This window comes from Portunus trituberculatus, chromosome 47, assembly GCF_017591435.1.
Source record: "Portunus trituberculatus isolate SZX2019 chromosome 47, ASM1759143v1, whole genome shotgun sequence".
NCBI classification, from domain to species: domain Eukaryota; kingdom Metazoa; phylum Arthropoda; class Malacostraca; order Decapoda; family Portunidae; genus Portunus; species Portunus trituberculatus.
The window spans coordinates 11,920,233-11,932,674 of record NC_059301.1 but is presented as its reverse complement, the minus strand read 5'-3'; the positions used below and the strand labels follow the sequence as shown (position 1 = coordinate 11,932,674).

The following is a 12,442-nucleotide window of genomic DNA, read 5'->3' as shown; positions in this document are numbered from 1 at the left end:
ACTTTTTATATTTTTTATCAGTATTTCACGAAGCTAACACTAGTTAGTGACACTGGTCTGTAATGTAGGGGCTCAGTCTTCCTTCCTCTATACTGGCACTGTTTGGTGGTCAGCTTGACCTGATTTGTAAAGGCATCAAACATGGATTTCCTTGAGTGTCTTGACAGGTTTTATCCCAATGATGGCCTCTCACAGTTGCTTAATCCCATCTTCAGATAAATTTTTCCATGTTTCCTTGCTGCTTCAAGGCAGGGAGGGCATCACACATGCATCAGCCATGAGTTTGGGCAGAATGAGAGTATACTGAATGTATATACCCTAAGAGCCTCATAGAAAATCCTCACTAAAATTAAATTTGTGTCAACAATTTGTAAAAAGTTTTTTTTTTTTTTTTTTTTTTTTTTTACATTACAAGGGCACTGGCCAAGGGCAAACAAAGTGTTGGAAAAAAAAATCCCGCTGGTTGCCAGGCCCTGTTAAGAAGAAAGTAGAAAGAGAAAACAAAAAATCTAAAAGGAGGGTCCAGTTAACGTAAGAGGTGTCTTGACACTCCTCTTTTGAAAGAGTTTAAGTCATAGGCAGGTGGAAATACAGACACAGGTAGAGAGTTCCAGAGTTTACCAGTGTAGGGAATGAAGGAGTGAAGATACTGGTTAACTCTTGCATTAGGAAGATGGACAGAATAGGGATGAGAAGAAGTAGAGAGTCTTGTGCAGCGAGGCCGCAGGAGGGGAAGGCATGCAGTTAGCAAGTTCAGAAGAGCAGACAGCATGAAAACAGCGGTAGAAGACAGATAAAGATGCAACATTGCGGCGGTGACTTAAAGAATCAAGACAGTCAGTTAGAGGAGAAGAGTTGATAAGACGAAAAGCTTTAGATTCCACCTTGTTTAGTAAAGCTGTGTGTGGATCCCCCAGACATGAGAGCCATACTCCATACACGGGCGGATAAGGCCCTTGTACAGAGCAAGCAGCTGGGAGGGAGAGAAAATGGACGAAGACGCCATAGGACACCTAACTTCTTGGAAGCTGATTTAGCAAGAGTAGAGATGTGAAATTTCCAGTTTAGATTTTTAGTGAAGGATAGACCGAGTGTGTTTAATGTAGAGGAGAGGGAAGTTGAGTGTTATTGAAGAAGAGAGGATAGTTGTCTGGAAGGTTATGTCGAGTAGATAGTTGTAGAAATTGAGTTTTGAGGCATTGAACAAAACCAGGTTTTCTCTGCCCCAATCAGAAACAAGTGAAAGATCAGAAGTTAGGCGTCCTATAGCATCTCGCCTTGAGTCATTTAATTGTTGTTGGGTTGGGCGTCTGTTGAACGCTGTTGAATAATGCAGGGTGGTATCATCAGCATAGGAGTGGATAGGGCATTGAGTCAGATTTAGGAGATCATTGATGAATAATAGAAAGAGAGTGGGTGATAGGACAGAACCCTGTGGAACACCACTGTTGATAGTTTTAGGGAAGAACAGTGACCGTCTACTACAGCAGCAATAGAACGATCGGAAAGGAAACTGGAGATGAAGGTACAGAGAGAAGGATAGAATCCGTAGGAGGGTAGTTTAGAAATTAAAGATTTGTGCCAGACTCTATCGAAGGCTTTCGATATGTCAAGGCCGACAGCAAAGGTTTCACCGAAGTCCCTAAAGAGGATGACCAAGATTCAGTTAGGAAAGTAAGAAGATCACCAGTAGATCTGCCTTTACGGAAACCATACTGGCAATCAGAGAGAAGGTTGTGAGCTGATAGATGCCTCATTATCTTCCTATTAAGGATAGACTCAAAGGCTTTAGAAAGGCAGGAAATCAAAGCTATAGGGCGGTAGTTAGAAGGATTGGAGTGGTCACCTTTTTAGGGACAGGTTGAATGTGAGCAAACTTCCAGCAAGAAGGATAAATAGAAGTAGAGACACAGATGAAAGAGTTTGACCAGGCAGTGAGCGAGTTCGGAAGCACAGTTTTGAGAACAACAGGAGGGACTCCATCCGGACCGTAAGCCTTCCGAGAATCAAGGCCAGAGAGGGCCAGGAAAACGTCTTTATAAAGAATTTTAATTTTAGGGATGAAGTAGTCAGAGGGTGGAGGAGTAGGAGGAATATGCCCAGAATCATCCAAAGTTGAGTTGGTAGCAAAGGTTTGAGCGAAGAGTTCAGCTTTAGAAAAGAAGAGACAGCTGTAGAGCCATCTGGATGAAGTAAAGGAGGAAAGACGAAGAAGTAAAGTTGTTAGAGATATTATTGGCTAGATGCCAGAAATCTCGAGAGGAGTTAGAATTGGAAAGACTTTGACATTTTCTATTGATGAAAGAGTTTTTAGTAAGTTGGAGAATAGATTTGGCATGATTACGGGCAGAAATATATAGGGCATGAGTTTCAGCAGTTGGATGGCTACGGAACCGTTTGTGAGCCGCCTCTCTATCATTGACAGCACGAGAACAAGCAGAGTTAAACCAAGGCTTTTTAGCTTTAGGGTTAGAGAAAGTATGAGGAATGTATAGCTCCATGCCAGAGATAATCACCTCTGTTATGCGCTCGGCACAAAGAGAAGGATCTCTGACATGAAAACAATAATCATCCCAAGGAAATCAGAATAGTACTGCCTTAGTTCCTCCCACTTAGCAGAGTTAAAATGCCAGAAGCACCTCCGCTTAGGCGGGTCCTGAGGCTGCACTGGAGTGATAGAACAGGTAACGGAAATTAGATTGTGGTCGGAGGAGCCCAACGGAGAGGAAAGTTTAACAGAGTAAGCAGAAGGGTTGGAGGTTAGGAAAAGATCAAGAATGTTGGGCGTGTCTCCAAGGCGGTCAGGAATACGGGTAGGGAACTTCACTAGCTGCTCTAGGTCATGAAGGATAGCAAAGTTGAAGGTTTGTTCACCAGGTTGGTCAGTGAAAGAAGATGAAAGCCAAAGCTGGTGGTGAACATTGAAATCCCTAAAATGGAGATCTCAGCAAAGGAAAGTGAGATAAGATGTGCTCCACCTTGGAAGTCAAATAGTCAAAGAATTTTACATAGTCAGAGGAATTAGGTGAGAGGTATACAGCACAGATGAATTTAGTTAGAGAGTGACATTGAAGTCTTAGCCAGATGGTAGAAAATTCTGAAGATTCAAGATTGTGGGCACGAGAGCAAGTGGTGTCGTTACGCACGTATGCGCAACATCCAGCTTTGGATTGAAAATGAGGATAGAGCAAGTAGGAGGGAACAGAAAAGGGGCTGCTGTCAGTAGTCACAGACAACTGTGTTTCAGTTAGGAAGAGAAGATGAGGTTTAGTAGAGGAGAGGTGGTGTTCCACAGATTGAAAATTAGAACGAAGGCCACGAATGTTGCAGAAATTGATAGTGAAAGTATTAGATGAAGTGTCAAGACACCCAAGGTCGACAGCAGAGGGCAGTCCGACCTGGGGACATTTATGGTCCCCTCCCCAGAGGGGGACTCCGAGGCAGGGCGTGGTGAAGCCATTATTAAATTTTGATTTGAAGAGAGTGTAAAAGTGTAAGGTGTTGTAGTGTAGTGTAGGAAGTAGTAGAAGTTGTCTTTAGAGGGCAGGCTGCAGCTGCTCAATTGTATAAATGAGACCACAAAGGGAACCGGGAAGAGAGGACACGGGGAATCACTCAGTCTGCAGCACTGCCTACATCCCCGTAAGTACCTCTCCTGGAGTATTCCACCGGGCGGCAGGTGACTACTGCCTACTCCTGTAACTGGTTTTGTGCTATTATGTGGTTTGTATTTTTGGCTCTTTGATTTTTTTTCCCTGGGACTATTTTGAAAGCATAGTTGTTAACTATCTCTAAAAATGCCCTTGAAAATCCTATTGATTTCTTCTAAAGCCTGTTACAGGTAGTTGAGGTTACTTGCTGAAGTGTTTCATATATGTTAACTACTGGCTGGCTGTGTATTGTACTGTTCATAAGCTTTGATACATTTTGTTAGCACTCTGAGCAAGTATTGTATTTTTTTTCTCCATTCAGGAAGTTGGAAAGGATGCAGGGAGCAAGGATGAGAGCAGCCCACCCCGCCACGTGTACCACATCCTGCGCAGCATTCTCACTGTAAAGAGAGAATGCGTCCTATGTTCCAGGGTATGTGTTTTATATAAAGTTCTGTGGCGTAGCTAATTCTTCTTCACTATCTCCATTTTAGAAGACTGCAGACTTGTAAACATTTAGTCTGTCTTATTCACATAATGGAAATATTTATACAGAGACTGCTATATGTTGGTCTGATGGCTTATTTCATTATGTTTTTATTTCCTTGATAACAGCTGGTCAGGCGACACAGTCTCTAGGAACCTCCTTGTATAAGCTAAAAATTACAACTTCCTGCAACATAATGAAGTAACAATGATTTTGTATTGCTTACAGAATGTCCAGTGTCAATTCAGAATTGTTAAGAAGGATGAAAATGGAACATGGGCCTTCCTGTGTTCAACATCATGCCGTGCCAAGTGGACCTCTGGACTGATGCCCAATCATGTAGTGGAAAAACCTCGTCTGATATTTGAGAAGTTGTGTGGGATGTGTGGGAAGGATCTAGCCAGTTTAGCTCGTGATGGACAATACTCCTGGGAAACAAGGGAATTTTGCTCAAAGGACTGTTTAAGTAAGTCTTTGTTTTTAATTTTTAGAAAATATATGAGAAGAACTGCCACTGAGTGAAGATAATTTAACACTGATATTTCTTAGTTTTTATGTTTATTCTTTGTTTATACTGGCAATGTACTGCTATATCCTTGATAAATGTGAATAATATGATGATGGTGTTGATGAATATTTCATGTCAGTTTTAAGAGATGGTGTTTCTGAAGATTGTAATATTTGTCTGATGTGTGTACATCTTGACCCAACAGCTCAGCATCTGAATGAAGTGGCAGGCGTGTGTCACATGTGTCATGAAAAGGTGCGCCTGATACTCATTGGGAAATACTGTGTCCGATTTGGGTCTGACATACACCAGTTTTGCTCCAATCATTGTCTTGAATGCTACAAAACCAAGATAAAAGTTTGCTGTTACTGTCAAAAGAATCTTGAAACTGTCGCAAAAGTTACATCTATTTCAAATAAAGTAAGTAATGGCTGTTTAGATTTTTTGTTCTAAAATTCCTTGTAAAATTAGATTTGAAGAATAGACATTGATCATCTTGTGAAAAATGCTCATAGGATGGAGTTTTTGCAATATCAGATTGGGGATGTTGGTCCTAGATTAATTTCCTGTCTTACCCAAAGATAATAGTGTTCAGCTTCTGCAATTCCATCCTCCCTTGAATTAATTTCATACAAGTGCAACAACTTTCCACTTTAAGTGCTATTGTAAGACTGAGGGAAAGGCAATGTAGTGTTGTGTGTCCCAACACCCCTCCCTCACCACTACCACCACCACCACTCACTCTCCTGCCACTGCTACTGACCTAACGTTCCATGTCATTTACCAACATTTGTTTGATAAATTGGATAATGTATAGTTGGTAGATCATATTTTATTTGAGAAATGTAAAACTCACTTTAATAAGTTTGATTTACTGAGGGTTTACTGTATTACCAACTGCTTCCATTATTTAGAAAAAAGTGTTGATTTAATTCCAGAGCAGCCATAAGGGAGGAATACTTTATTCCAAAATTGAACATTGGCTGAACACTGAAGGCTTTTTTATTCTTTATGAATGTATCTCTAGTGATCACCAGGATTGCGATTAATTTATTCTCAACGGTGGTTTATGTACAAATTATTAGTAAGGCATGAAATATCAGGTGTTTCACAATATTCACAATCTTTCAGGAATACTGCAGCTCAAAATGTTTAAAGCGGGCACAGCGAAGGGACATTGGCCAACAGAACCACACTGACCAGTATCCTTGTACAGTGTGCCAGATCATCAGCCTCAATCGATATGAGTTTGTCACCAATCAGGAATCTTACCAGCTGTGTTCAGATCCTTGCCTCAATGTCTACAAATATGCAAATAAAGTCAAAGCAGGTTGGTGGAAGTTGTAAACAGTTAATATCTGTATGAATGCACATGCAGTATTTTCATATGTACAATCTCTCTCTCTCTCTCTCTCTCTCTCTCTCTCTCTCTCTCTCTCTCTCTCTCTCTCTCTCTCTCTCTCTCTCTCTCTCTCTCTCTCTCTCTCTCTCTCTCTCTCTCTCTCTCTTTGTGCCCTTGGTTAAGGTAGATGAAATAGAGTACAACAAAAATAAAATGGATTGATATGAATATATGACAAATGAAAGATATAGAGAATGAACAAATAAAATTATTAAATGAATGATAAAGTGGTTAATTAGGGTAGGTAATAATTATAAAGTGCTTGAGAAGTTTTGCTTTTTTCTTCACAATACTGTTATTGATTTTTAGTGCTCAGTTTTACTCTGGAGTTATTTATGTAATGGTAATCATTGTATTAAATAGGAAACTTTTCCACAGTTCCCTGTTGCTTATGCTTCCGCGTGATGAATGCAGAGGACGTGGCACACTACCTGTACCACGGAGGCCATCAGCTACGGGTGTTCTGTTCAGATTCCTGTGTGAATGTATTCATCTTGTCTGCTCGAAAAATTGTTGTCTGTGAGGCATGTAAGGTTGGTATCTGCAAATCTTTCAAGACAGTCAGTGGATGTCATTTGTTGTTAATTTCTAGATTTTGGCTGTACGACCAGCTGAAAACATTTTGAATTTGGTCTAAGATCTGAAAATATAACGATTTACATGAATTGATGTATAATTTATTTATTTTTGTGTATTTGTTTTTTTCCATTTTAGGTTAAGAAATACAACTTTGACATGATTCATCGACAAGTTGATGAAGACTTCAGAGACTACTTCTTCTGTTCATTAAACTGTCTCGACTGTAAAGAACCAATTGTCAATGGGTAAGTACAGACTGCATGGGGAGCAACAGGCCACTCTTGTCAGTCTTTATCAATCAGTCCATTCCATTAGACTTTATTCTTAAATGAAATAGTAAGATTGTATTTAATTCAGAATTATATCTTGGTAATTAAAGGCTTAAGTTATCTCACATGTAATGATACATGCAAACATATATAGCAAGGCTGTCTCCCACAAAGAAGGGTGTAGCCAAGACAAACCACATAACTCACATTTACACTCATTCACATCACTTGCTTAGCTGCCTGGCTTCAAATAGAAAAGTGAAAATACTTTGCTCTCACCTTACAGTGATCAGTCACAACTTTTTTGTAGGAGCACAGAACAAAAAAGCTTGTAAGGGAAAAAGGTGCTGATCCCCATAGTTAAAAATGATCATAAAGAATTAAATGATAAGTGTTTTGAAAGAGTTCAAGTCATAGGAAGAAGGAAATACATAACTAGGCAGAAACTACTGTCTCTCCATAGAATTTTCTCTTTGCATCCATTCCATATGCTTTACTCTCAAACAGTCGTGATATCTAACTTTTCCTGCTTCTTTCATCCTAGCTGTAACCTCTGTTGCTACTCCTACATCCTCCAGTATTGTTCATCCAAGATCTATATAGTGATGTCTTTATTAATTCTATATGACGAGATGAGTTTATCATATTAACAAATTGTGTAAAGTAAGGGATTGATTAACTCTTACTCCTGTGGTCTTTGTTCAAGTGTAATATAACAATACAACAATCTGGTATGAATTTAGAGTATAATTTTGAAACACCAGTGACCAAAAAATAGTTGAGTGATGGAACAGTGGAAAAAGTTGTGCTTTTTGGTTAATGGGAAAAAAAAAGTTATAAAAAATAATGATTTTTGCTTTTTGGTTAATGGGAAAAAAAAGGTTATAAAAAATAATTATTTTGGATTAACACTGAAAGATTTAATGGAAGAATCATAAAGAAAACATTCTAGTACCTTTTCTCTTGTAGACTGGAATAATGAAGTTTCCTTTCTTGCATATGTTTGAAAATTATTGTACACCAGTATACTTTTTTATGCTTTTTTAATTTATTTTAGGAAGAAAAGCAAGAATGGAGGGACTGCAGCAGCATCACCAAAAAGTGGGTCTGTCACATCAAATGTTGTCTCTGATCAACCTGTCACCAATTGCAACATGTGCAATGCTATGGCCAAGGCTCAGTACCACATGGTCATGTCTGACAACACACTCAGAAGTTTTTGTCGCTATGCCTGTGCTTCCAAATACAAAAATACTTTTGGATTCCAAGTGAATGGAATTCAGAGTTCAGACTCTTCTGAGAACAGCAATTCAGTTCCAGTTTTGCGTAAGTTTTTCTTAACATTTGTATAGGTAGATAGATGTATGACTTTGTAATATGACATTTGTTTAAAGTTTTCTGTGTTATGATGCCATAATTTAGTAATAACCAAAAATATATGAATACAATAGAAATGTTGTCACTTGTTAGGTATTTATTAACTGTGTCTGGAAGTTTAGTTATATATTTTGTTTATTAACAGTTCACTTCTGGTTTATAGTAGTTAACATGATTAATCTGAAGTTGTCCTATTGCTGGAGTTCAGTACATCCTTATAACAGACACTTTATGGCTAAAATCAACTGCATGTTAAATTTTTACTCATTATTTATTTGTATTAGTGTTGTGGACACCATCATGATCTTATGTTGGGATACTGTAATGTTTCAGAAAACTGTCTAAACAACAGTATAATAAAATGTTAGGTCTTTAGGTCTGTTAAAGCTTTAAGAACCAAATTAGCAATGGTAACTTATTGCTAGTAGATTACTGGTTAATGAAGTTATCTTTTGGATTAACAGTGCCTGCCTACCTTTTTTTTTTTCACTAGAATAGCATATTCAATAATTTAACTTCTGCTATTGAAGGAAAGAGTTAGATAAGAGTTTTGACAATTTTTTATTATGGTTTTCAGGAGAGAAAGTCCTTCAAAAAACTCCTTCAAGTCAACCAGAAGAACCAGAAAACACTTCTCAAACCAAGAAAAAAATTGTCTGTGATGCAGCAGAGGACGTCAGTTCTGTGAGTGTTTTTTATTTAATTTATATACTTTTTTCTATAGTAAGAAATTGCATTTAAGAGTAGTAGTGACATTGCAATATGTGTTGTAAAAGTACGGAGTGAAGCACTGGAAAAAGTAAAGTTTCCATTTTGCTCTTTCTGAAGCCTTGTTATTGTTACTATTGCTGGATGTTAACAGCATGAAGTATCAACAGGTGACGGCAGAGCTATTGAGGCTTCTCACACCACCTACCATGGTGAACAAGACAACCTCCTGTCGACCACACACCACCACCAAAGGAGTCTACTGCAAACCTCACCCGTGGCACAGGCAAACACAAACAGGTGACGTGCAAAGCTAACCAAGGGAAGGTGTTGACAGGCCCCTCGCCCCCACCTTTTTTTTTTTTCCTGTTCTTTTCTCACTCCATGCTCCAAAAGAGATTACTTGAAAACATTTTCTCTCTCTCTCTCTCTCTCTCTCTCTCTCTCTCTCTCTCTCTCTCTCTCTCTCTCTCTCTCTCTCTCTCTCTCTCTCTCTCTCTCTCTCTCTCTCTCTCTCTCTCACACACACACACACACACACACACACACACACACACACACACACACACACACACACACACACACACACACACACACACACACACACACACACTTTTTTCCTCCACATAGACAGAAAATATTGTATTTTTATATAAAAAATTAGATAAACTACCACTTGTAGGCTTATGCTGTGTATCAGTATTGTGCATTTTTAAATCTGGTGTGAAGTGGTTATTAGATTTAGAAGAGTACTGTTTGTCTACCACAGCAGCTATGAAACTTGTAAAACAAAAAAAAGTTAGAGAAAAAAAGGATAGAAACTTAGAGGGTAGTTTGGATATCACAGTTTTGTGCCAGACTCCTATCAAAACTTGATATGCCTAAGGCATCATTTAGGTAGGTACCAGAAATCATGATAAGTTAGATCTTGAAAGATTTTGACACCATTGTATAAAGGTTCTTTCCTTTATAGCATTCAGATGCTTAAACATGTTTTGTACTGAAGCAAATGAAGTTTTGCTTAGTTTCATTCAATTATATGAAGTTGAGATGATTTTTTGTCATTACAGAGTCTTCAGATACCGATTCTAAGGCACCAGCTGTGCTACCTGTGCCAGTGCCCATCTATGTCCCCACACCCATGATGACGTATAGCATGCCGTATCCAGTGCCAGTGTTTGTTCCTATACCACTCCCAGTTCCTATCTTTATTCCAACCACTGCCAGAACCACCACTGATATTGCAAAAATGATGAATGTAAGTGTTATTGCTACTTGGTTATTACATGCACTTGAAATCATGTACTGTTTAGTGTTTATTAATTATGGTAGAGTTTCAATATTTTTCTGTTGACCAGAAAATTCAAGATGAAATGCCAGAAGACCCATATGAAGCGGAAATGGTGATGTTGGCTCGTGCATCCAGTGAGAGTATAGAGGCAGAGACGCCAGCGGAGAAAACACAGAAAAATCCTTCACCACCCACTGGTAAGAAGACAGTTGCTGTAAAGTATTGTGTCATTTTGCTTGAATATAAACTTACTAGAGACAATTTTTTTCATGATGATTGGAAGATGCTCACACTTCATGATCATTTCACTTTTGTTGATTATGCAATGAACATAAACTAGGATAAGGTTAAATAGGAATTCACTCTATAAATTCCTGAAATTATTACTGATTTACATACATAGATCTCTCTTGCTTGAGAAATTTTTTTGCACTATAAAATCTTTGACTCAGCCAGGAGTGTTTGTGTTTGGTCAATGTTAATGTTGTTACCCTGTGGCCCAGTATAAGCAGGGATTTTCTTAATGATGGAGTGCTGTACACTAATGCTGTGGCGTGTTTGAAGGGGGGAAAGTCCACTGTCAAAATACGAAAATAGTTTTTGAATGTACAATTTTGTTTTAAAGGGACTGATCAAGTTGAAAATCACAAAAATATTGCAAAACTGCAAAAATCATCTCATGACAGGCATGAAGACACTATCTTCTGGGATTGGATCACTTTTTGGCATCTCTCTGGCATTTAAGTTGGCTTTTTTATATTCCAAATTTTTGTTGCTGTTGGCTAGAGATGCTTTAAGAAGAAAAAAAAGAAGAAAATTATATCTTAGTTCATTAAAACACCAACGCTTTCATGGCTCACCAGTTTCATGCATAGGAACTTTTTTTTTTTTTTTTTTTTTTTTTTTCAAATCTTGTGTACCTGTAGCCAAGATTTGTTTCCTTTGATACATTCCTTTCCCAGTTCTTAGGATCACACTTCTTCACGCAACATTCATATGACTTATGAGTACTGCCACTGCTCATGTGTTCAATTTAGATGATATACTAGTAATTTTTTGTATATTTAATGAAATACATGCAAGTACAAAGGTAGTGTCTAGCAGATTAGCAAAACAGTCTCATCTGTTAGGCTGTGTGGAATGTGTGGCATGGCATCAGAGTGCAGCCTGCCACTGATTGGTAGCCAGGGATATCAGGTTTGCCTCTCCTACAATATACTTTCAGTGTCCTCTATGCACAGGGTAAAGTTTTAAGTGCTAAGTTAGGTGCACCTCTATATTCTGATGGATTTTTTTTTTACCATGTAAGGGTGAAATCTGTGAAACATGTGGTCACATGAAAATGCTGGGCAGTAGAATGCTCTGGCAGGTCCAACTCAGAATTGCAACACATGAATTACTCATGACCAAAGATATAATTTTTTTTATTCACGATGGACCCTTAACTCTAGCAGGTTTAATGTATCAGAAATAGTGATGTGTCTTCATAATGATCCAATGAACTGTTCTTTTTTTCTTTATCACAGCTTGTGAAAACCCAGCTGTCATTGATGAACTCAAAGATGTAGATGTGTCTTGCCTTGACACTGTGGAGGATGACATTCCAAGATTATCACTAAAACCTTCAGGTAAACTTTCTGAAACACTGTTTTATCATATCTATTGGGCTTTTATGTTTCTTTTGTGTGTTTGTATGAACTATTTTACAACAAACAGTTGGATACATATTGCTAGTTGTAATGATGGTACATTTCTTCTTCAGATGCTACAAACATTGTGAACTCCATGACAGAAGCTGAGAATGTTGATTCAGAAGAAGAAGGTGAAGAGCAGAATCGCAAAAAACGAAAATTGCAGCATGAAGATGGTAATCCCAAGAAGAAAATGTTACTAAGTGGGAGCCATGAGCCTGCGTCTGTCAGTGATCCTGAGAGGGAACCCCAGTCAACCTCAAGTCTGAGTGCTGTTCACCTAGAAGAGGAGTACCCAGACACCTTTCTCAATGTAAGTACCTCAGTGGAAGTATAGACAATTAAATGTCAGGTTTTAAGCTCTGTTTTTTAAAAAGCTCATTAAGGACCTGAAAAACATGTCACCAGGTAATGCAAAGTACAAAATACTTGGCCAAAGATGATCTAGCAGTTGGTGTGAAATGCTTTGAATGGGATGAA

At 38.4% G+C, this 12,442-nt stretch overlaps 1 protein-coding gene across 10 annotated transcripts in view; it reads left to right on the top strand.

The window, feature by feature from the left end:
* LOC123520663 (zinc finger MYM-type protein 3-like) overlaps positions 1–12,442 on the top strand; it is a 52,005-nt gene that overhangs the window by 6,414 nt on the left and 33,149 nt on the right. For all 10 annotated transcript variants that reach the window (XR_006679330.1, XM_045283168.1, XM_045283167.1 and 7 more), the window contains 13 exons: positions 3,973–4,083; positions 4,366–4,603; positions 4,851–5,065; positions 5,777–5,975; positions 6,426–6,580; positions 6,762–6,871; positions 7,953–8,221; positions 8,850–8,956; positions 9,151–9,280; positions 10,051–10,238; positions 10,339–10,468; positions 11,798–11,899; positions 12,034–12,275. Coding sequence is in view for 9 of the 10 variants with exons in the window: in XM_045283168.1 (XP_045139103.1) it covers positions 3,973–4,083; positions 4,366–4,603; positions 4,851–5,065; positions 5,777–5,975; positions 6,426–6,580; positions 6,762–6,871; positions 7,953–8,221; positions 8,850–8,956; positions 9,151–9,280; positions 10,051–10,238; positions 10,339–10,468; positions 11,798–11,899; positions 12,034–12,275 (2,196 nt within the window). In the remaining variant the exon portion in view is untranslated. The remainder of the gene's footprint in view (positions 1–3,972; positions 4,084–4,365; positions 4,604–4,850; positions 5,066–5,776; positions 5,976–6,425; positions 6,581–6,761; positions 6,872–7,952; positions 8,222–8,849; positions 8,957–9,150; positions 9,281–10,050; positions 10,239–10,338; positions 10,469–11,797; positions 11,900–12,033; positions 12,276–12,442) is intronic.